This window comes from Lemur catta, chromosome 17, assembly GCF_020740605.2.
Source record: "Lemur catta isolate mLemCat1 chromosome 17, mLemCat1.pri, whole genome shotgun sequence".
Taxonomy (NCBI): Eukaryota; Metazoa; Chordata; class Mammalia; order Primates; family Lemuridae; genus Lemur; species Lemur catta.
Window position 1 is genome coordinate 51,067,264 of NC_059144.1, and position 23,672 is coordinate 51,090,935.

Consider the following 23,672-nt stretch of genomic DNA (forward strand, 5'->3'; position numbering starts at 1 on the left):
GGCCACGCAGCTCCCTCCTGGGGCAGCCCTGGGGGCTTTTAACCGTAAGAGCCGAAACCCTCCGTGTCCCCAGGAGCGGGAGTCTCGGGTGGCAGCTGCTGGGCAGGGCTGTGCCTTCAGCGGCATCTCGGGCGGGTCTGTCATTTGGAATTCAGCTGGGGACATTTACATTTTATATATAAGATCCAACTCCTTTTCAAAAACTCCTACGTGACCAGCGTTCGCTATGGAAACCAAGCAAGGACACGCACCCGACTCCTGCTTGCGAGGCTTTCCTGCCCGTCCCCCCACGCGGAAGGAATCGCGGCCTGAAGGCGGAGGCAGCGGCCGGCAGAGGGGGCCCATGCCCACCCCTCGCACACAGAGACCCCCGTCCCCTGCCCTCCGTGACCCAGCAGGGCTTGAGGTCCACGTTTGGTTACTACCGGGGCGCACAGTGGAGCCCGGACTGAGATGCCCCAAATCCGAGTGTGAAACACTCCATCAAGCACCCGCTGTCCCCTTCCCGTCGCCCTGGCAACCACATCACCACCCTCACGCTGTACAGCCAGAGCCCAGCAGGCCCCACGTGACCCGAGAGGCCCGGCCAGGCTGTGACGTGGCCTCACCACGCCCGAAACCCGGAGGTCAGAGGTGCTGCTGCCTGTAGCCGACCCGCCTGCGGGGACGGCCCGCCGGACGCAGCCTCAGAGACCAAAACAAGCCAGAGCAAAGCGGCACCGCAGGGGCTGCACTTACGGGACAGCGAGTGGGCACCTTTGGGCAGGTACTCGAACAGCAGGGAGCCGTCGTCCCCCAGCACGTCGGCCTTGAGGGACAGCAGGCTGTTCTTGCTCATGAGCGCTGCTCGCAGGTTGGCCACCGCGGTCGCCTGGTGCAGCGCGTCGTCCTTCTCGGGGGTGAGGGCCGCGCCCAGGTAGCCGGCTTCGCCTCCCAGGAGGCCGTCCTCCACCTGCGCGTAGAGCTCCGCCCGCTCCCCGCGGCTGTCCGAGCTGCTGGCCTCCGTGACAGTCAGGTCTGCATCTGGGGGCAGGGGACACACAGCAGAAAACACGCAGGTCGGTTCAAGACTCTCCAAGAGGGAAACGCGGGGAATCTGGGAGGAGGAGGGCGCAAGCTTCCTGCCAGCCCAGCTGCCGGCAGCCAGAGGAGGCCCAGCCCCGCCCCATCCCTGTCCCCGTCCCTGTCCCCGTCCCCATCCCACCCGGCCTGTCCTGCCAGCCCAGGTCGTGACACGCCCTCGGCCCTGCAAAGTCACCGCCCAGGTCTGGGGGGGGCTGGACGCAGATCAGTGGGGGTCCCACGAGGGGCCAGACATGGCTGCAGACTCTGCTCCAGGGCCCAGGGCGTGAGCAGAGGCTCCTGGGGCCGCAGGTCTCTGTCCCTCAAAGAAGAGGAGACACTCAAAGCGCCATCAGTGACCTGGACGTGAGAGCCGGAACTATTCAACTCTCAGCAGAAAATCTGTGTGATCTCAGATTTGGTGACAGGTTCTTAGATAGGACACCAAAAGTACAAGCAACAAAACGGATACATTGGACTTCATCAAAATTAAAAACGTCTAGGCCTCAAAGGTTGCTATCAGGAAAGTGAGAAGACACCTCACAGAACGGGAAAAGCGTATCTGCCGGTCACAGTGAGAGGATGAAGACACACAGCGGAGCCCAATTTAAGATGGGTACTGTGAGAGGGAGGAGGCTGTGAGAGGCAGGAGGCTGTCAGAGGGAGGAGGCTGTGAGAGGCAGGAGGCTGTCAGAGAAAGGAGGCTGTCACAGGCACAGCCAACAAATGTTAGTATTAAGGAACTGCTGACTTATTTTTTTTTTTTTTTTTGAGATGGGGTCTGGCTCTGTCGCCCAGGTTGCAGTGCAGTGGCCCAATCACAGCTCACTGAACTCCTGGGCTCAAGCGATCCTCCTGCCTCAGCCTCCCAAAGCACTGGGATTACAGGCGTGTGCACCACACCCGGCCCCAAACCAAAATTTTAATATAGGTTATATTAACAATCTAAGTTGAAAATCATGTAAAAGAAATCAGGATCAGCCGGGCGTAGTGGCTCACTCCTGAAATCCTAGCATTCCAGGAGGCCGAGGCAGGAGGATCATTTGAGGACAGGGGTTCAAGACCAGCCTGGGCAACACAGCAAGACCCTGTGTCTACAAAAACTTTAAAAATTAGCGGGGGGGATCGTGGTGGTGGTGGTGGTGCCTGCAGTCCCAGCTACTCAGGAGGCTGAGGCAGGAAGATCCCTGAAGCCCAGGAGTTTGAGACTGTAGGGAGCTATGATGACCCAGTCTCTAAAAAAAACAAAAGAAATGTAGTTATGCAGAAAAATGCTTACAGATGCACTTTGTGTAAAATTTTATTTCTCACTTTACAAGTGTTTAAAATTTATTCTTTATTTCTAAAGTGTCACACTTCTTATCTAAGTTAAAATCCAGTTTCCTCATTTACTACAACTATCAAAAAGTTTTAAACAAGAAATTTTCTTTAACTTCACATAGCCAGTTAGTTACCTTTGTATCGTTATATAGTCAGGTAACTCGGTGGGTGAAAGACAGGCTTCTGGGTGGTGGCTTGGGGCAACCGAACACCCCTACCCAGGGGGTGACCCGCAAGCCCCTCGTGCCACATACAGAAACCAACTTGATGCATGGATCTATGATAAGATTTCTAGGAAAAAACCACAGGAGAGAGTCTTTGTGACCACAGGCAAAGATGTCTTCGACAGGACCCAAAGAGCATGAGCCGTAAAAGAAAAATGTTCACACATCGGACTTGATCAAAATTTAAAACGTCTGCTCCTCAAAAGACATTGTTCGGTGAAAAAGGAGCCGGAGGCTGCAGAAGGCATTTGCAAAGCACACGCCTAGCCAAGGACTCGCAGCCACAACATACAAAGAACTCTCACGAAACAACTCAGCGAAAACAAGGGCGAAAGAGTCAAACAGACGCTTCCCCAAGGAGAGACGTCGATGGCAGGTAGTGCACGAAGGGTGTTTACCGTCACTAGTGCAAACCGCCTCTCGCCCGCCAGCACCGCTCTCGTCACAGTGAGTCGCAGTGCAAACACCCTCGCTCACGTAACGCAGGGCAACAAGACCTCCATAGCACTTCACGAGAAACGACGTGTGAACGGGTAATAAACCCTCGAAAGAAATGCAACATCATTAGCCATCAAAGAAGTGCGAATTAAAAACCATCGATGCCACTCCAGAACGGTTAAAATTTAAAAGACAGCACGTGGAACTGCACACACTGCGGGTACGCGTGTACAATCACACACCCGCTTGGGGAAGCCGCCTGGCAGTTTCTCATGAAGCCAAACACACGCTGCCCGTGGGCCAGCAATCCCACTCCTGCGTGTTTACCTAAAGGGAATCAGAACACACGCATGGGGGCTCGCACAGGCCTGCTCACAGCAGCTCTATTCATGACAGCCAAACACCGGAAATAGCCCCAATGTCCACCGGCAGGTGAATGAATAAGCAAATTGTGTTACAGCCAGACAACAGAACATAATTTGATTTATTGATGCATCCAACAAGAATGAGCCTCAAAAACACGCCGAGAATCACCACACGGGGGCGGAAGGGACGGGACGGGACGGGGCTGAGGCAATCAGACAAACCCACACAGGTGACAAAAATGCACAGAACTAAACACACACAGATGAGTACGGGAAAAAGCGGAGAAATATGAATATGGCCAGCCGATTGTGTTACAGCCATAGGACGTCAAAGTCCTGGTCGTAGCATTTAGCAAGGTGTCACCGTTGGGAAAACGGCACAAAGGCTGTGTTCGTCCATTCGTGCTGCTGTGACAGGACACGGCTTCTGCAAGCAGCAGGCGTTTACTTCTCACGGGTCTGGGGGCTGCAAAGTCCAACATCAAGGAGCTGGCATCTCGTGGCATCTGGCAGCATCTGGCGGCATCGGGCGAGGGCCCCAAAACTGCGTCACACGCGGCAGAAGGTGGAAAGGATAGAGGGGTGGGGTCATGGCGCCCTTTCCTGACAGCACAAGTCCCACCAGGGAGGGACGAGCCCTCACCTGCTCCCAGGGGTCCCCCCTCAGCACGGCTACGAGAGCACTTAGATTTCAACTTGAGTTTTGGACACTCAACCATCGCAAAGGGCATGCGGGATTTCTCTACATCGTTCTTTGCAACCGCATGTAAATCTACGTATCTCAAGACGGAAAAAAAGGTTGAGTAAAACAAGCCGGACACAAGCACACAGGGTCATCACCCAGGTGGCTGCCCTCGCAGCAAAGGGCATGCGGGATTTCTCTACATCGTTCTTTGCAACCGCATGTAAATCTACGTATCTCAAGACGGAAAAAAAGGTTGAGTAAAACAAGCCGGACACAAGCACACAGGGTCATCACCCAGGTGGCTGCCCTCGCAGGGGCTGACTGGAGGGGCTGGGGGACTCTGGGGTGAGGGAAATGTTCTCCGTCTTTTTTTGTTTTGAGCCCGGTCTCACTCTGTCACCCAGGTGGGGGCACAGTGGCATCATCACAGCTCACTGCAGCCTCAAATTCCTCGGCTCAAGCAGTCCTCCTGCCTCAGCCTCCAGAGTAGCTGGGACTACAGGGACGGGCCTCCACGCCCAACTAATTTTTTTATTTTTTGTAGAGATGGGGGCCTCACTATATTGGCTCAGGCTGGTCTCGAACGCTTGGCCTGAGGCAATCCTCCTGTCTCAGCCTCCCAAAGTGCGGGGCTTACAGGTGTGACCCCCAGCTCCTGGCCACTGTCCTGTTGACAGAGGTACACACGTTTGTCAGAACTCATCAAACCCCCCACTCGAGTGGTTAAAATGAAAAAGACAGGCAACACACAAAGCTGGCAAGGGTGAGGACGACCAGACTCCTCAGCTGTTGTCGGTGGGGAGGTGGTGGGAAGAAAGTTTGGTGGTTTCTACGAATTTAGACCCATCCCTTCCCTACGACCCAGCCATTCCACTCCTTGGTATTTACTCAAGACAAATGAAGACATATATACACAAAATAGGCTTGCCGGAATGTTCCCAGAAGCTTCACAGTAGCAAAAACTGGCAACGGCCCAGATGTCCACCGACAAGAGACCAGATAAACAATGGCGGAATATTCAGACAACGGAAAACGATGCCACGATAACAAGGTATGAACAGCAGGTGGACACGACAAGCTGGGCCAGGCACAAACACACCGTGGCAAGGCTGACACCCCACAAGATCACGGCACTGCAGGGGTCACTCGGATGGAGCAGGTCACGCAAAGTCGGCCTAGACCCACGCGGGAAGAGTGGCAGAGGAGGCTGCCTGTGGGGGAGGGGCTGCGGGGGGGCTTCCCAGGGAAAGTCCGGCATCTCGGTAGGGTTAGGTACCTGCTTTCATCGATACTTATCAAAAAGTGCATTTGAGATTGGTGCATTTTATAGTACATAAAATTTAGCTAAAAGACACAAACACGTTTAACTCCAATTAGCAACAGGCCTGCTGAAGCACGTGGGATGTCGTGTCAAGTTCCAACCTCACCAAATCAAGTACAAACATTTACAAAACCCACAAATTTCACTGTAGCAGAACCTTCCAGGAACGTGTGCGGGACATTCGGTCAGGGCACCAGGGCTGCTCCTTTACCACCTTCTGAGCCAGAAACTTCAAGTGCACTTTGTCAAAGCCTCACCGGCCACCTCTGGGGTGGTCACTGGACTCCCCCGGAGCCAGAAAGGCCAAGGGGGTGTCAGCGTGGCCTGGCCAGGAGCCTGGCCCCTGCCTCGATTCTGCACCTGCCACTGCCGATTCCTGCAGGCTCGCACCCAAATGACCACCGTAACCATGAGTAAATTTCAAGGGACACTGTTTCTTGGAAGCTGCCAGGTTAGGATGCATTTGGGCTTCTGCTTGGAAAATCACTCTGAAAAGCAACAGGCCCCAGGGCCCCCGGGACCCGAGAAGGAGGCCCCGGGCGATGGGGCCAGGCCCCCAGCATCTGCACTGGATGCCCCAGTCAGCGGCAGGGGCCACTGACATGCTTCTTTACAAAAGGCCTTTCTTTTCTCCTATAAATGGAATGAGAATAAAGAATACTCTTCCCTAAGATGTGATAAATCTTTAATGAAGACAAACTGACCTCCATCGAGATCAGGATTTATGCTTCCAAATCCAGCCCCAGGGCTCGGGAGAAGGACGGAGGCTCGAGGCTTGGGGCGTAACCGGTGGCCGCGGTAACACGGGCGGAACCGTCCTACGCACAAGCCCACAGCCTCATGTCCCGTCTTAGCAACTCAGACTCAGATGACGGAAGAGTTGCACGGTTGCCTTGGTAACCCAAGGGATTTAAGACTCTAACAAAAGTACACAGCCGAAATCACTTGTTGGATTCTAAAAACACCTTCTGCTCGACAAGTGCATTTAAAACATCCAACCCACAGGCCTAAGGAGTGCACTATTCCTTCAGACCTCGATGGACTCTCATGAAGGCCTCCAACATGTCACCTGCAGGTGACTTACGGGCCGCACAGTGAGGTGTCCTGGGACTGGGGACGGAGGCTGCGCTGTGCATCTGTGAACATCAGGACGTCCCCACAAAGCCCTGTCCCCCACCAGGGACTGCTGCTTGTCACGTTAAGGAGGGAGCTGGCGGGAGATCATAAACGGTTACGAGCAGAAAGGCCACCATCCTCGCCTGCAGACACTGTGCCTCTCTGCAGGGACAGCGAGCAGGGAAACGAGCAACCCAGCAGCTCAGAAACATAAGATTCTTCTGATTTGGTCTCTTAAACTCCAATAGTTTGCAGGGGTGGGGGACCCAGGGGACACCTGGCAATGTCTGGAGTCATTTTGGGTTGTCACCTTGGGGGGGAGTGCCGTAGCATCTCGTGGGGGGAGGCCGGGCTGCTGCCAGCACCCCGCAGTGCCCAGGGGGGCCCAGCCCCAGTTGAGAAGCCCCGAGTTGGACCAGCGCTCACTGGACACCCAGAGTCTGGCCCTGCAGGGACACACGGCGACAGTCGGGACGAGCAGGACAAGCTCTGGCGTGTCACGTGGGACAGCGGTTTCCAGGTGAGGTAGGGGGATGGGGACGTATTGTTTCACGGATACAGAGTTTCCGTTTGGGATGATGAGAAAGTTCTGGAAGTGGACAGCGGGTGGCTGCAGGACAGCCTGAATGTACTCACGAACCCTATTAACATAACGACCTTTTTGGTCAACGAGGGATGGGACACGCAAAGGCGGCCCCACAAGATTGTAACTGAGCTGAAAACTCCTGTCGTCTAATGACGTCATACCTGTCACAAGTCCTAGCACAATTTTTAAAGTGCATTCAGCGTAGCCCGAGTGTGCAGTGTTCACACGTCCACGGCAGCGCACGGTGACTCCCGAGGCCTCCACACCCCCTCCCCACTCACTGACGCCCAGAGCGGCTGCAGTCACGGTCAGTGCCCTCGGCAACTGCACCGTTTTTTACATTTCTTGTCTTTTTTTATTTGAGAGACAGGGTCTCGCTACATCACCCAGGCTGGTCTCAAACTCCTGAGCTCACGCGATCCTCCCACCTCAGCCTCCAGAGTAGCTGGGATTATAGGCAGGAAGGAGCCACTGCCTTTGCTAAGTTGTGTTTTGAGGTGTCTAGACACACAAACACCGCGGTGTTGCAGCCGCCTGCGGCACTCAGCACCCACACGCTGTCCAGGTTTGCAGCCTGGAGCAGGGCGCTGTGCCGCGTGCCCAGGTGTGCAGCAGGTGCAGCCCCTGCGTTGGTGTGAGCGCACTCTGCCTGTTCCCATGGCGACAGAGTGGCCTGACGAAGCTTTGCTCAGAACCCATCCCTGCCGATAAGCGAGCAGTGACTGTGTTTATGTCAGTGGATCGTACACTTAAACCGTTAGAACGCTGAAGTTCATGTCACGCACAAGTCACCACAGTAACGAAACCTACCGCATAGCTGGGCTGGCCCTGCGGGCTCCCGTCCTGCCCACCCACCGCCCCCAGCGTGAGGAGCCCCCGCCCAGCCGGCCCAGGAGACCTTCCAGGCGGGGACCAGGCAGCCGTCTGCACCCAGCACCCAGCACGCTCAGCGGCTGTGACACTTCCCAGGGCCGTGACTTCACGGTTGGCCGTGTCCTGTGCACCTGCTGACTCGCGCACTCCCAGGCCGATTCCTACCCTGCACCCTGGAGGCGCGTCCCCACGGCTGGAGCCGGGTCTGCTCACAGGCACCGGCACGGCTCACCGCCGCCTCGGTCTCCAAGCAGCCGGGACTAGCCGGCTCCAGACGGCCTTGCTGGACCTGGGACGCAGCCCTGGGGTCTGGGAGAAAGTCCTCGCCGAGCCTGCCGGCAGGGGGCGACGTCGCCCTGCCGCCGAGACGGCTCAGCGCACGCTGCGTCGTTTCCCGCCCGGCACAGACGTGGCGCCGGGACTCGGGCGTTCGGTTTATCATTCACCAGTCCGGGAGGCACATCCCAGTCTGCCGTTCCGGCCTGACTCGGCGGCCACAAAGCCGCGCTTAGAGCCCCTCGGAACCAATTCCGTGGCGTCCACGTGGGGCCCAGGAAGAGACCCCCACATTGCGCAGGACAGTCGCGGCAACGAGAAAAACACTCCCATCTGTGCGTTTGAACCTACACTTCTAGCAAATTCCAAATGCGCATCCCCACCCGTGAGAGGCCGCCTCTGCACAGCGTCCTGGAGGGTTCCCACGTCCCCCTACGTCTTGTGCGTCCCCGTACGCCCTGTGCGTTCCCCCTACGTCCAGTATACCCCCTACGCCCTATACGCCCCCTACGTCCCATACGTCCCCCTATGTCCTGCACGCCCCCCTACGTCCTGTGCGTCCCCCTATGTCCTATACCTCCCCCTGCCCTGTACGACCCCTGCATCCTTCCTGTGCGTCCCCGTACGTCTCCCTACGTCCCATATGTCCCCCTACGTCCCATGGGTCCCCCTACGTCCTGTGCGTCTCCCTACGTCCTGTACGTCCCCCTACGTCCTGTGTGCCCCATAAATCCTGTACGTCCCCCTACGTGCTCTACGTCCCCCTACGTCCTATGCATCCACCTACGTCCTGTACGTCCCCCTACGTCCCGTGCGTCCCCCTACGACCTGTACGTCCCCCTTCGTCCTGTGCGTCCTTCTACATGCTCTACGTCCCCCCTACGTCCTTTACGACCCCCCCATCCTCTACGTCCCCCTGACCTACGCGTCCCCCTACGTCCTATGCGTCCCCCTACGTCCTATGCGTCCCCCTACGTCCTTTACGACCCCCCCTCACGTCCTTTACGACCCCCCCTCACTCCTTTACGACCTCCATGTCCTCTACGTCCCCCTACGTCCTCTGCGTCCCCCTACGTCCTCTGCGTCCCCCCTACGTCCTATACGTCCCCCACCACTTCCTCTAGGTCCCCCTACGTCCTCTACGTCCTCCTACGTCCTCTACGTCCCCCTGACCTACGCGTCCCCTACGTCCTTTACGACCCCCTACGTCCTTTACGACCCCCCACGTCCTTTACGACCCCCGTCCTGTACGTCCTCCTACGTCCCCCTACGTCCTAACGTCCCCTACGTCCTATGCGCCACCCTACGTCCTATACGTCCCCCTAAGTCCTCTGCGTCCCCCTACGTCCTCTGCGTCCCTCCCACGTCCTTTACGTCTCCCTACGTCCTATGTGTCCCCCTACGTCCTTTACGACTCCCCCACGTCCTTTACGACCCCCCCACGCCCTCTACGTCCCCCTACATCCTCTACGTCCCCCTGACCTACGCGTCCCCCTACGTCCTTTACGTCCCCCCCACGTCCTTTACGACCCCCATGTCTTCTACGTCCCCCTACGTCCTAACGTCCCCCTACGTCCTATACGACCCCCTACGTCCTCTGCGTCCCTGCCACGTCCTTTACGTCCTCCTACGTCCTATGCGCCCTCCTACGTCCTTTACAACCCCCCCACGTCCTTTACGACCCGTCCTCACGTCCTTTACGACACCCCCCCATGTCCTCTACGTCCCCCTACGTCCTCTACGTCCCCCTACGTCCTCTACGCCCTCTACGTCTCCCACGTCCCCCTACGTCCTCTACGTCCCCCTACGTCCTCTACGTCCCCCTGACCTACGCGTCCCCCTACGTCCTTTACGTCCCCCCCACGTCCTTTACGACCCCCATGTCTTCTACGTCCCCCTACGTCCTAACGTCCCCTACGTCCTATTCGTCCCCCTACGTCCTATACGACCCCCTACGTCCTCTGCGTCCCTCCCACGTCCTTTACGTCCTCCTACGTCCTATGCGTCCCCCTACGACCTATGCGTCCTCCTACGTCCTTTACGCCCCCCCACGTCCTTTACAACCCCCTCCTCACGTCCTTTACGACCCCCCCCATGTTCTCTACGTCCCCCTACGTCCTCTACGTCCCCCCTACGTCCTCTACGCGCCCCCCCCACGTCCTCTACGTCCCCCCCACGTCCTCTACGTCCCCCTACGTCCCCTACATCCCCCCCACGTCCTCTACGTCCCCCCCCACGTCCCCTACGTCCCCCCCACGTCCCCTACGTCCCCCCCACGTCCTCTACGTCCCCCTACGTCCCCTACGTCCCCCCCACGTCCTCTACGTCCCCCCCACGTCCTCTACGTCCCCCCCACGTCCTCTACGTCCCCCAGCTCTGCGGACGGTCACCCAGGTCAAGGCAGGCCGAGGCTCCAAGGACAAAACACATTCACGTGGCGTCTTCGTTCCACGTGCACGACAGCAGCGGCCACGCAAGTCTGCGGGGCGGGGAATCGGCTGAAGGCTGCCCTGCAACTGGCCGGCTCAGTCACCCCAAGTCGTGCTCGCGGCGTGTTCCCACACGCAAGGGACAGCAGTCCCCGGGTGCCAAACTTCAGCCCACGCCCGGGGCGAAGCGGCTCCCCTCGGTGTCACCAGCCCCAGCCCAGCCCTCTCAACCTCACAGGAGCCCCTCGGGAGGCCCCGTGTGTGGCTGACACCAGTGCTGTGCTGATGGGGACAGACACGCAGGGGCTCCTCCAGGAGCCGCCCAGGCCCCGGGGACACGTTGGTCGCGCTCCCTGGGGTCACACGGATTTACTGTGGAAGGAGGGGACCACAGGGGGCCCCCAGCGTGGGCCTGGAAATGCACCACTGCGTCCACAAAACGAACAGCCAGAGGCCACCGACACACGTGCCCGGGGCGGCCGACCCTGCCTGGAACAAACAAAGGGCTTACTTGAGTCTCGGCTGCCGAAGGGCCACCCCGACGCCGGCAGGAAGGGGCAGCCCGGGGAGCTGGCGCGGCTGTCGTCCTCCACCTGCTGCGTGATGTGCCGCACGGTCTCCTTGTTTTTCCGGTTCTTCCTGCGGCCCGTGGGCTGCCAGCCGTCCCCGGCGCCCTGCTCCGAGAAGTTCTGCCCTGCGGCGTCCTTGGCGGACGGCAGCTCGCCGGCCCCGTACGCAGACGGCGAGACCTGCTCTTCCTTGATGCGCAAAGGCCCGAAGCCCACGTCTCCCGGCCACAGCGACTGCGAGGAGACGTCGTCGGGGCCATCGGCCTTGGGCTCTGCGTCCTCCTTCCCGTAGCTGCTCCCTCCTTCGTGGCAGCTGGCGATGGCCGAGTCCCCGGAGGAGTTGGCGGGGCTCGTTCGCCGAGCCAGCCACGGGGAGATGCTCCTTCCGGCCATCACGGCGGAGATCAGCGCCTCCGTGCTGCCGCCGGCCGGGGCGCCCACCTCGAACTCCGCGAGCTCGTCGGAGGCGTCGGACTTGATGCTGATGTCCAGCGCGGCCTTGATGAAGTCGTGGCACGCCTGCACGATGTCCGTCATCTGCAGGAAGCTGGCGGCCGACATCACCTCGATGACGTTCCTGCTGGTGAGCGCCAGGTGCGCCGAGTACATGAAGTCGATGATGGCCTTGAAGCCCTGGGCCGTGACGATGTCCAGGTGGGTGACCGTGGCCTGGTCCGACGTCTTCTGCACCTGGCAGTACAGCGTCTTGAAGTAGCGGCTGCTCCCGAGCAGGACGTTCTTGTGCGCCTTGAAGACCTTGCCCTCCACGACCACGCAGACGTCGCACAGGACGCCGTGCTGCCTCTGCTCGTTGAGCTCGCGGAGCAGGTGCCGGTAGTGGGACGTGATTTCCATATCTTCCTTTCGGTTGTTCATTGGGAAGTCTGGTGCTGCCTCTTCTACAGACTCTGCGGGGCAAGAACGCGAGAGTTATCCACAGTGCAACACAGGCAGGGGCTACCGAGGGCGGGCGAGGGCAGGGCGGCGCCCACCCGTGTGGCCGCAGCAGGGGAGGCCCTGCCGCGGGAGCCCACCCGCACGCCCGGGGCCCAGGTGTGCACAGGTGTGCCCAGGTGCACAGAGGCACCCTGTGCCCGCGGCTCTGCAGCACAGGGCCAGGAGGGCGCGGAGTGCGTCCCTGAGGAGGAACACCGGAAGCGAGTTTCCCGGCCCACACCAGCCCCCAGACCGGAGGCTGGAGGCAGACGTCCGCCTCTGCCGCGCGCCAGTCTCGCTGGGCAGCTGTGAACCCGCCCGGACAACGGGCCACCAACCAGGAGACAAGGAGTCATGCTCAGCAAGGCCACCGGGAGGGTCACGCGCTCACAGACCACAGCAGTGTGGCCACTGGGGAGCACCGGAGCCCACGGGGCAGGGCAGAGGGATGGCCCGGGCGCTTTCACCCGGGGTGGCTCATTCTTCACTCCCGTCTTCACGGCACGCAGGCGACCTAGACACCGAGGAAGGGACCAAAACACGCTTCAAACGGGGAAAACGATCATTTAAACACGAAGCCCGGAGTCCGCGTGTGACACCTGATTACTGCACGGGTGGGAAATGTCAGACACTCCGAGCACCCTGTGTTCAAACCAGGAAGTGGCAAGGCCATTACCCGGTTTCCTACAGGCTCAAGAAATCTTTTTATTTGCCAGGAAAACAGATCCTTTCAGAATTAGCGAGAACGATGAAAGAACAAAAAACACCAATGACGTTTTATACAAGCAGCGACTACCTTACAGGACTCAACTTTCTAAGTAAATTTAACTTAAGTCAAAAATTCTGAAATGAATTATTTTTCAATCAGGGCAGCTTAAAATCAGTCACGTGCAGCAAGCGTCTGGGGTCCCAGCCACTCGGGAGGCTGAGGCTGCAGTGAGCTGTGATCGCACCTATGAAGCCACTGCGCTCCAGCCTGGGCAACACAGCCAGACCCCATCTCTTTAAAAAAAAAAATCAGTTACGTACTGACAGAAGCTTTGTAGTGAAAAAATAAACCAAAATTTTCATGTGAGGAAAAAGTAAGCTGCACACCAAGAAGAAAAAAGCGATAATCTTGAAAAGAGATTGGTGTGCTATGGAAATGAACGTTAAGGATCTATGCAACCTGTCCAAGCCCAGGGATGTTTCAGAGAATATCAGAATTTATGTTTCAGATCTGACCGTCTCTCAGAACCAGAAGGATGTTTGTGTAACCTCACTGCAGCGGAAGACCGGCTGCCCCTCAGACGCTGGTGCCAGCTGCTTTTTGGCAGCTGCAATCCAAAAATGGAAGCCCCCGGGCAGCACGGCGAGTCCTACGGTCTCTTGTCTCGGCAGGCAAGAGGCAGACTTGAGGCTAAGCATGGTCACAACTTCCCCTTGCGGGAGGCACCTGCCCTGCCCCAGTGCATCATCTCATAGAGACACACCTGGCCGCAGGACACACCTGTGCTCGGACAACCCTCCCCTTATCTCTGAGCTACCTGTGCTGCCGCGGGACCGCGGGGCACTCGGCGCACTCCAGGTGAGGAGGCAGCCCTCACAGGGACGAGCCCCAGTTCACCAAGGGAGCCAGACGCCGAATCACGGGGAGACCCAGGGGAGAGGTAGGATTCTGCTGCCACAGTGGCACCAGCCTGCGCGAGAGCTGCACAAGCACCGTCTCAAAGCGACGCCAGCTCTGCTGTTTCCTCCAGACGCCACTCTGGTTTCTCTGCAGGTTCCCCGCGTCTGCTTCACCAACACCCACTGATCTCAGGATGCTTCCGCTTCAAACAGAATCACTTATGAAACAGGCGCCCGCAGACCACTTTGGCTACCAAAACCACTGGAATCCACGTTCCAGAACCAAACTCCCGAAGTCACGTCACCCCACACAGTGCTGGGGGCACAAGGACTCCTGAGCGGCTCCGTCTCAGCCACGGGCAGCCAGGTGCACACGGCGAAACGTCCAGGCCACCAGGCGCCCCGTCTGGGCCAGCATCGTGCCGGATGCCTCGCGCTTTTCCGTGCCTTTCCAAATCCCAACGGCCGTCCCCAGCTGCAGGCTAAGGAAACTGATGGCCTCAAAACCAGGGCATCTGAGCCAGGCATAGTGGCTCACACCTGTGATCCCAGCACTCTGGGAGGATGGCTTGAAGTCAGGGGTTCGAGACCAGCTTGAGCAAGATCACAACCTCATTTTTATGAAAAATAGAAAAATTAGCCGGGCGTGGTGGCACCTGTAGTCCCAGCTACTCTGGAGGCTGAAGCAGGAGGATGGCTTGAGCCCAGGAGTTGGAGGTTTCAGTGAGTTGTGATGATGCCACTGCACTATAGACCAGGTGACTGAGCAAGACCCTGTCTCAAGAAAACAAAAAAGCCAGTGCATCTGGAGCCCAGGTTCCGATGGCTCCGAAGCCCAGGTGGCCCTCGCAGACGGACGGGGCACCCTCAGCCAGCCCTGCTCGGCCCAGGGATCCAGGTTGTGCTGCCCGCAAGCCCGAAGCGCCAACATCTGGCTCCCAGTCCCTGCCCTTGGGATGGGCCGTCACATCAGGTGACAGTGAAGGGAACAGGAATGAGCCGCCTTTATCCAACCAGCCACATCAGCGGCACCCAGCCCTTGGCGGCTAGATCACCGCAGTCAGCATGGAAGCAGCGGTGCACTTCCTGAGAGCCTTCTCCCTCCAGCACCTGAAGGGACGGGATCTCAACCATGAAGCTGTTTTGACAACTACAGACAGAGGCTGCACTCACTGCTCACCCCAGCTCTTCCACGCAGCTCCTAACGCTTCCTGGGTAAAGTCCAAATCAACCACCACATCTGAAAACACACAAGAACCATGAAAGCTGCTAGGAATATATTTCATTTGCTGCACTCTTGTGTTCAAGGCATTGATTTAGGGAGCAGGATGGGGTTATTTTGTCCCTTTGTCCCCAAGGAGCTCTACCAGGAGGGCTATTTGCTCTACTAAAAATGTGAAACGGGGTGTAATTCAGACCGTGTGTCTGCCGTTCCCAAACGCCATCGGTCTGTGCGGCCCGAGCTCAAACTGTTTCACCACGTTCAGACCTTATCTCACTTTTACCTCCGACTTAAAAGTTCTGCGTTTTGGTTAGGCTTAAACATTTCATTTATAATGTTGCTTAAAATGTAATGTAACGCTGCGGTCCCCAAGCCCCAGGCCCCAGTACCGGTCCATGGCCTGTTAGGGAAACAGGGCCACGTGTCACCGCTGAGCTCTGCCTCCCCCACCCACCCCCGTGTCCCCTCCCCTTGAAACCCGTCCCTGGTGCCAAAAACGTCGGGACGGCGGATCTAACAGACAAATCAGTACTTTAAAGTGGTTTAGCTTTAGAGCCAAACTGTCTGAACCCGGTCGCCACGGCCAGGAGGCTCCCGGGAGAGAGGTGGCCACGGACATCTGCCCAGCCCAAGTTCAACTGGATCCTAAAACTGCTCTTCATAATTACTTTGGTGAAATTTTCTTAATGGGCAAACATGTCGACCTGACGCCTCACAACACATGGATGGCCAACCAGGGACGGCTGCTCAGGGCCATCACAGGAAAGCCGCGAGGAGACACCACCGCGCCCACGAGCAAGGCCACGTGAGCAGAGCAGCCACACTGCTGTCGGGGAGGCCAGCGCCACCGGAACCTCACGCCCCGCAGGTGGGACACACTGCCGGCGTCTTCCACGTTGGAAAATGGTTTGGCAGAATCTTTACGAGTGAAACAAGCACCGTGGGCCCTGCTCTTCCAGGAGAGGTACCTGCCCGGAGAATGAAAACACAGGTCCACACAGATTCACACGCACGTGTTCACGGCAGCGCCACTGAAACGGTCAGGTTTTGGAAACAATGCTCATGTGCGTCAGCAGGTGAACAATAAACACAAGCGGACGGTTCCAGACAAAATGCTGCCCGGCCACACAGAGCGACCCCGGCCGGCCAGGCCCGAGCAGCCCTCCTGCGCCTGTTCAGACGTCACTTCCACGCCACAGGGATAAGCTCCCAGGGACTGTGTGCGTGGAGGAAGCCCGGCTGCGGGAGAGGTCTGAGCCCTCTGTGTGAGGCTCCAGGAAACAGCCCCGCCTGGACGCAGACGGTGGGGGCCGGTGGCCCCGGGCTGGGTGGGGACTGCAGAGGCTCAGGGAAGCCGGGGGTGGCCGGACGGGACCCGCACCAGCCGGGGTCCCAGCGTGTCTCAACGCTGCTCGTGGTGTCGTCAGTTATGTGAACTCATCAAATGACGGTCCTTAAACAGGAACACTCTATGGTACGTAAATTATACCTCAATAAAGTTGAATAGAAATTTACTTTTGGAAAAATATTCTTGCTCAACTATAATCCTGTGCTCGTCGATCCGACAGCCATTTGCGGTGGACTGAACCGTGTCCCGAGTTCGCAGGTCAGACTCCTCACCTTCCGTGCTTGAGAACGTGACCTCGTCTGGAAGTGGGTCATTGCAGATGCATTTAGTGACACTAAGATGAGGCCACGTGGTGGCCCCCCCTCCGATATGATGGGTACCCTTATAAAAAGGGGACATTTGGGCTGGACACAGTGGCTCCCACCTGTAATCCCAGCATTTTGGGAAGCCAAAGCAGGAGAATCCCTCGAGGCCCGGAGTTCCAGACCAGCCTGGGCAACATAGCAAGACCCCAACTTTGCAAAATAAAATAAAACAGGCAGGCGTGGTGGTGAACGCCTGTCGTCCCCACAACTCCGGAGGCTGAGGTGGGAGGATCACTGGAGCCCAGCAAGGCAAGGGCACAGCGAGCTGTGATCAGGCCACTGCACTCCAGACCCTGCCTCTAAAAACTAAATGAGTGAATAACAAGGGGAAATCTGGACACAGACAACGGAGAACGCCAGCTGCAGGCTGGAGTGACCCTGCCACAGCCAAGGACCTGCCAGAAGGCAGAGAGGGGCCTGGCGCCGCCGGTCCTAGCGCCGTCCGCAGAGCCGGGGCTGCCGGCCTCCAGGTCTTGCGGGAATGACTGTCCTTTAGCCCTTCAGTGGTGAAGCTCCCTCACCGCGGCCCCGGGACCCCGGCTCGCCACTCTCGGGACGCGGAGAGCCACGCCACTGAAGCCAACAGACCACCCCGCCGAGGACCAGCACGTTTGCTTGGGGGCAGCTGCTCATTCTCTCCAAGAAAGACCCCGCTGGCGCATGGGCATCGCCCCACACCTGAGGGTGCCGGCGGCTTCCCGTCTTCTGAAAAAGCCGAGGGTGAGACGTGGGCGACCTGAAATCTTTGTCCAGCTCGATTTTTACAAACGTTGTATTATCAGTGTTCGTGGCTGCATTTTAACAGTGAGCTCCTGGCTGGAGAGAAATGCTGCCAGAGGCCCCCAGACAGCGAGACGGCAGCCTTACCCGAGCCTTCCTGGTGAGCAGAGCAGGCTCTGGCGCTGGAGGGCTCAGTCTTTCCACACTGCGCGCGGCCTGAAGTGCAGCCTCTGGGTGACGTCCCCGGCGGCCCCTCCGCAGTTCCCTCAACCCCATCCCGGCTCCGCGGAGGAACCTGCCCGAGCCCACCTGCTCTGCCAGGGACACCGCCCAGACACCCCTCCTGCCCCGTGTCCTCAGGACAGTGTCACCACCCCCAACCTGCCAAGCCAGGCCGGGAGGGACACAGGGAGGGGCCCAGACCCGCACACGCTCAGGGTCACAGCTGACCTCAGAAGGCCCCAAGGAGCCGGCCCAGGATTCACGGCCCCGAGCAGCCTTCCCAGCTGACCCTGGCCAAGCCCCGGCCCGAGCCTCCACCCAGCCGGAGAGCTGGGCAGTGCGGAGAGAGAAAGCCGGGGCCCCACCTCCCAGCCGAGCCCAGCCTTCCCACTGAGCCCCCAAGGTGCCGGACCACCAAGTGGTCTGAGGACTGTGGCCGTTTGACATCACTTGGGGCACAAGAACCCCCGGCGGAGGCCAGGCAGCCCAGAGCCTGGCGGAGTCACGGTGGCTGCTCTGAGCCTGAGCCGTAGGACGGCTGGGTCACAGCAAGACAGTCGGAACAGAGGCAGCCAGAGCAGCTCTTCCAAGGACAGTCTGGCAGGAGAATGAGCAGGATGTGGCAGGAAGGGCGGCGGAGACCCTGGGGACAGGAGCCGCAGGGGAGGAAGGGCCAGAGGGTGAGACAGTGAGGGGCCGCACCGCCGACCCCCCTCCAGCCTTGCGCCCGGTCGGCCAAGGGGCTGCTGGGCCGCAGAGTGGTTGAGGCAGCAGCCACTGCGACAGGGGGCCGAAGGCAGGCCCCTTGCCAGGGAGACGCAGGCCACGTGGGCGGCCACCGGCAGGGGGTCCCGGCCACCCTCCTCCAGGCTCTGGCACAGGGCAGAGGGACCCAGGACTCTGGGGACAAGACCTCAGAGAAGGACCAGCCCAGGCAGACGCTGGGAAAACCTCCCCGAGGGGTGGGTGGCAAGGCCAGACGGGGTGGTGCCCCAGGAACTCCAGCTTCTTCTCTGGCTGCTGGGAAGTCAGTTCAGGGGAATTTCCCTGTTTGGTGGGGTGGGAGAACGAAAGGGGAAGAGGCCGCTCTTTGTGCCCTGCCTCCCTCCAGGCTGGAGTCTGGCTTCTAGACCTTTCTTTCATCTTTAAGTCACATGATTTTAACGGGCAGCTAAACTCCTATTAGCTGGCTTAGGTTACGGATGAGCATCTAGCAATACCCGTGAACAGGCCAGACCCGCAAAGGCAAATTCTGCCACGGACTACACGGGAGCCTGTCAGCCCAGGGACCACGTCTTGATGCCGGACAGGCTCAACAGCTACACTTCACCCTTTTCACATTAAACCTGCAATACTGAAATCTTACATTTTTAACTCAAGAAATATTTCAAAAACGTCTCTCACTAAGTGCCGACAGACGGTAACATAAATGATAGTAAGACAGACAGCAAACCCGACCCCAGGTCGTGGACCGGGAGGTGGACAGTGTGAGGCCACCGGGTGTGGTGAGGGTCCGGTGGAGCGGCACGTGCCCGGGGTCCTAAGACGTGCGGCTGAGGTTCCACATCAGCCACAACTGGCGTCGAGGAGCAGAGCGGCCGCTGCTGCGTGTGACCTGTGTCCCCGAGAGGTGTGTTGAGGCCCCAACTTCCAGTACCTGTGAACACAACCTTATTTGGAAATAAGGTCTCAGCAGATTTCACCAAGATGAGCTCAACAGGGTAACTCCTAACCCTACACGACCAGCATCCTCATAAAATGGGGAAATCATGGCTGTGCACAGTGGCTCACGCCTGTAGTCTCAGTGCCCTGGGAGGCCGAGGCAGGAGGATGCTTGAGTCCAGGAGTTCAAGGCTGCAGTGAGCTGTGATGACGTCACTGCAGTCCAGCCTGGGCCACAGAGCAAGACCCTGTCTCTAAAAAATTGGGGGCAGGGAGAAGCCTGGACACAGAGACGCACAGAAAAAAGACAATATGAAGACGGAGGAAGAGACGGCCACACGACCACAGGCAGAGATTGCCGGGGCTGGGAGCTGCAGAAGAGAGGAAGGACCCTTCCCTGGAGCCCCTAGGGCACGCGGCCGCCCACGCGTTGATAAACTTCTGCTGTCTGAGCCGCGGGACTGCAGACCTTGTCACGGCAGCCCTGGGAAACGAGCCACACACCAACTGCTTAAAAATTGTCATTTTCTTAGCAAGAAACATGATCAGCTTAACGGAGCAGGAAAACTTTGTCTATAAATTTTACTACAAATCTGAGATATACTTCGACTCGAAATTTAACTTTAAACACTTGAGCTCCCTGCCACCAAGGAAAGAACAGAACCCCCGTAAGAAAGCCGTGATTCCTGCTTAAAATAAAGGCGACACTCAGGGAAAATGATGGGATCTTTTCTTCTTCATTTATTTTTTGGAAACTTTCCAAATTATGGAAAAGTTGTCAGAATAATTCAACTTCCCCACATTCCTTACCCAGATACACTATTGAACATTTTGCCACATTTGTTTACATCGAGCAATATGGCAGAATCCCAGTTACTTTTCTCTTAAAAGTACTTGGAAGTATCCATGAAGACGAGGACGGCACCTGTTTGCGTGAGGCCGGGGTGAGGGACGTCCTGGCCCCGGCGCCCGACCGCGGCCCGGCGCTGTTTCCAGTCCCCACTGCCCGCGGGGCAGGCCCTGCAGAGCGGCCTCCTCGGACGCTGCGAACAGACAGCTGTCGTGAGCAGGGAAACCACACGCATGGCACACAGTGATCACGTCACACAGACACGTCGAGTTGTCACTGCTTGGCTTCCTTTGACGTGTCCTCAGTTTCCACAGTGCACGTGGGCATCAACAACACGGGCAGATGCGCATGCGGAGGCCTCGGCGGTGGGCCAGCCAGGGGTCCCTCGTACCCCACAGTGGCCGCTTGAGTCGTCCTTCTGCCGCCCCTGCCTGTGGGGGGCCGAGTGCTGCCCCAGCCGGGGCCCAAGGCGGGGACTGAGAAGGCAGAGGCCACAGAGCGCCCAGCTTCAGGGTGGCTGGGACAGGCCTGGCTGTCGGGGGGAAGGGCTGGCTGGGGCGGGCAGGGAGAGGGGGCTCTTCCTCCCTGGGCAGGGGCTCCAGGGCAGGGCCACCCTTCCCACCTCCCAGGGACAGGTTCCAAGGGCCCTTTCAGACATAAGACTCTGTGAGTCCAGGGGAAGAGCTGGAACCAGCCAACGGAGGCCAAGTGTCAGGGGTCGCACAGGGAAGGGTGCTCGGCTCGAGCCTTGGGGGACCGTGGGGGGCTCGGGGGGGTCTCCAGGTCTGCCCTACCAGGCAGCCACAGCACACTGGAGGACGTCAAGGAGGGTTTGACTGCAACGGGCATCAAAACGCAGGCTGGGCCGGGGCCGAGGGAGCCACCCACCCTGCCGCAGCCCAAGCTTCTGGAACTGGGTCGTGGGGTCCAGCAAACACTCCCACGCAGCCCCTCTGTTAGGACCGGGAGCACCAGAGCCCAGCACAGGGCCTGGGCTTCACCTTCACGCCCTCCCTGAGCAAACCTGCCCAGCCAGTGAGGCGGGGATGCCCGAGGCCGATGGGCGCACGGCGTGGTCTTGGCCGGCAGGTGCTGGGCAAACCCTGTCTCCTCTCTTCTTTTAAAGTCAAGTTAATCCCGTGACTGCAAGTTTGGCTTAGCTTAATGTGAAAAGTTCAAAGGTCTGGCCAGGCGTGGTGGCACCCGTGCCTGCAGTCCAAGCCACTCGGGAGGCCCAGGCAGGAGGATCCATTGAGCCCAGGACTTTGAGACCAACCTGGGCAGCATAGTGAGACCCCATCTCACGCACACACAAAAAGTAAAGGTTTCTGGGCAGAGCCTAAAAGAAACCAAGTGAAATGCACTGACTCTGAGAAAAGATTTCAAAGAAAAATATGTGAAGCTGGCAAAAGTGAACGTACAGCCATAAATCCCTACAGACGGCCGGGGTGCAGGAGGCTCAGAGCCTGCAGTGTGGAACGATCTACAGGTGTGCTCACGTCTTTGACCCACTAATTACACTTTAGAGACTCTACCTCAAGGAAATAACCCAAAAAGTTAAATTGCTCTGAGATGTTCCGAGCATCCTATGGATGCAAGAAACAACCCAAACGCCCAACAACTGGAAAATGGCTGAGAAGACTATGAAGTATTAAAACTGAACAAAACCCAACTGGAGGAGCATTAAAAATGTCGTTTATGTGGGTACTTAGAAGTTGATAAGAAATTAATGGGAAGAAACGAGAACAAAAAACCTGGCCCCCCGATGTCGTGCCGTGTGTGGTTGTACTCGCTGACCAGACTCTCGGCTGTTTGCTCGGACTCCTCTTTCCCTCACAAACCAAGTTCCTTATTTATATGTATATTTTCTTCTCAGACAAGGCCTTGCTCTGTCGCCGCCCAGGCCGGGGTGCAGTGATGTCATCACAGCTCGCTGCAGCCTCAAATTCCTGAGCTCAGCGTCAGCACCTACCACCCAGAAAAGTCTAGGTGTGCAGCGTACTGCAAGGACTCACACTTTGTTCTTTTCTCTTTTGAGGCCGGGTCTTGTCTGTCGCCCCACCTGGAGCACAGGGGTGTCATCACAGCTCACTGCAGCCTCCAGCTCCCGGGCTCCAGTGACCCCCCATTCCGAGTGGCTGGGCCACAGGCCGCACAGCACGCCCAGCCTAGAACTTACACCTTTAACTCTCTCTCATAAAAGGATTTTACAGGAAAAATTACCATCTGTACTTTTGCTCAACAGTGAATTCTTACTATTAACATTTTAGAAACAGACGAAAGCATTAAGTGGGACTGAGACATACACTAAACAGGAGAAAACTCTAACTGCACTTATTTACGCCACCGGCCAGCAAAGCTGTACACAAAGTGCTTGGTGGGGCTGGGGAGCCAGGAGACGATGAGAGAGCCCATGCCCGGCTGCGTGCCCTGAAATAACACCCCCAAAACATTTATCGGTGGAGCCTGACCCTTTTGTGTGTGACGCTGGCCCCAAATGCGAATCTGCAGAGAGCTCTGGGAACTGCCCTGAGAGCTGACCTGTGCACGCGTCACGGGATTTGCAAAGAAGGCAGGAGGACCGTTACATTCCACAGGGTCCCTGACTGGCCACCGCAGGCCTAACAGCTTCCTTGCCCTCCCGACGCCCGATTTGAAGGTGAGTCCACAGGAGGATGCACCTCAACTCAGTGGCTGCTGTTTGGGAGAAGCAGAGCAGCACCCAGCGCCTCGCGGGCGCCCAGGGAGGAACGCAGCCCAGTCTGCGAGTGTGAGACCCTGAGGGAGCAGCACTGAGGTTAGGGTTAGAATCCATAGTCTGGATCTGTGGTACCCCTGCGTCCTCCACCGCACACCCCAGAACGATTTTTCCCATTCCCGCATCTTCCAATTCCTTTTCCTTGTCCCGACGCCTGTCCTGACCTCAGCCCCCTCAGAAGGTGATGCACGGAAGGTGATGTACGTGTGGTCCGCGCTGGTTTGTAGAGGAGATGCCCACCAAGGAGCTCCTGCCAGGACTAATGTGACTGACCAAATGACATTTGAAAAGTGGGCATTCTGGCTGCAGAGGGAGGCTCAGGACAGAGTCTCAGGCCAAAGCACATGCTTCCTTTGAATGTGTGACGACTGGACACACGTCCAGTCTAAGCATCATGACCACCCTAGAAGTTGAGCATCTCTGATCTGCAAGTGCCCAGGCAGGTTCCCCCGAAGCCCGGGAAACACTGGTCCTCTGGGGTCTGCAGACCCCACTGGGACTGAGGATGAAGAACCAGCAGAGCAGCCAGTCCCACCTGAGCAAACCGCTACCTTCTTTAGCCACCTCACTCTCTACCTCTGAGTGAAGCTGAGTAATTTCTGTTTCTTTAAGAAATTCTTAAGCTGGCTTTGAACCTCCTAAATAAAAGGACACTGCCATTCACAATCTTCAATACTTTAAGTGGGATGAGATGAGAACACAAAACAAACCTATTTT

The 23,672-nt window shown here is 57.9% G+C and overlaps 1 protein-coding gene across 2 annotated transcripts in view; it reads right to left on the reverse strand.

The window, feature by feature from the left end:
* Window positions 1–23,672, reverse strand: part of ZBTB46 (zinc finger and BTB domain containing 46) — a 48,843-nt gene that overhangs the window by 20,158 nt on the left and 5,013 nt on the right. For both annotated transcript variants that reach the window (XM_045529398.1, XM_045529397.1), the window contains exons 2-3: window positions 11,207–12,172; window positions 739–1,023 (exon numbers count right to left, since the gene is read on the reverse strand). In XM_045529398.1, coding sequence (XP_045385354.1) covers window positions 739–1,023; window positions 11,207–12,140 — 1,219 coding nt within the window. In that variant the 5' untranslated portion in view covers window positions 12,141–12,172. The remainder of the gene's footprint in view (window positions 1–738; window positions 1,024–11,206; window positions 12,173–23,672) is intronic.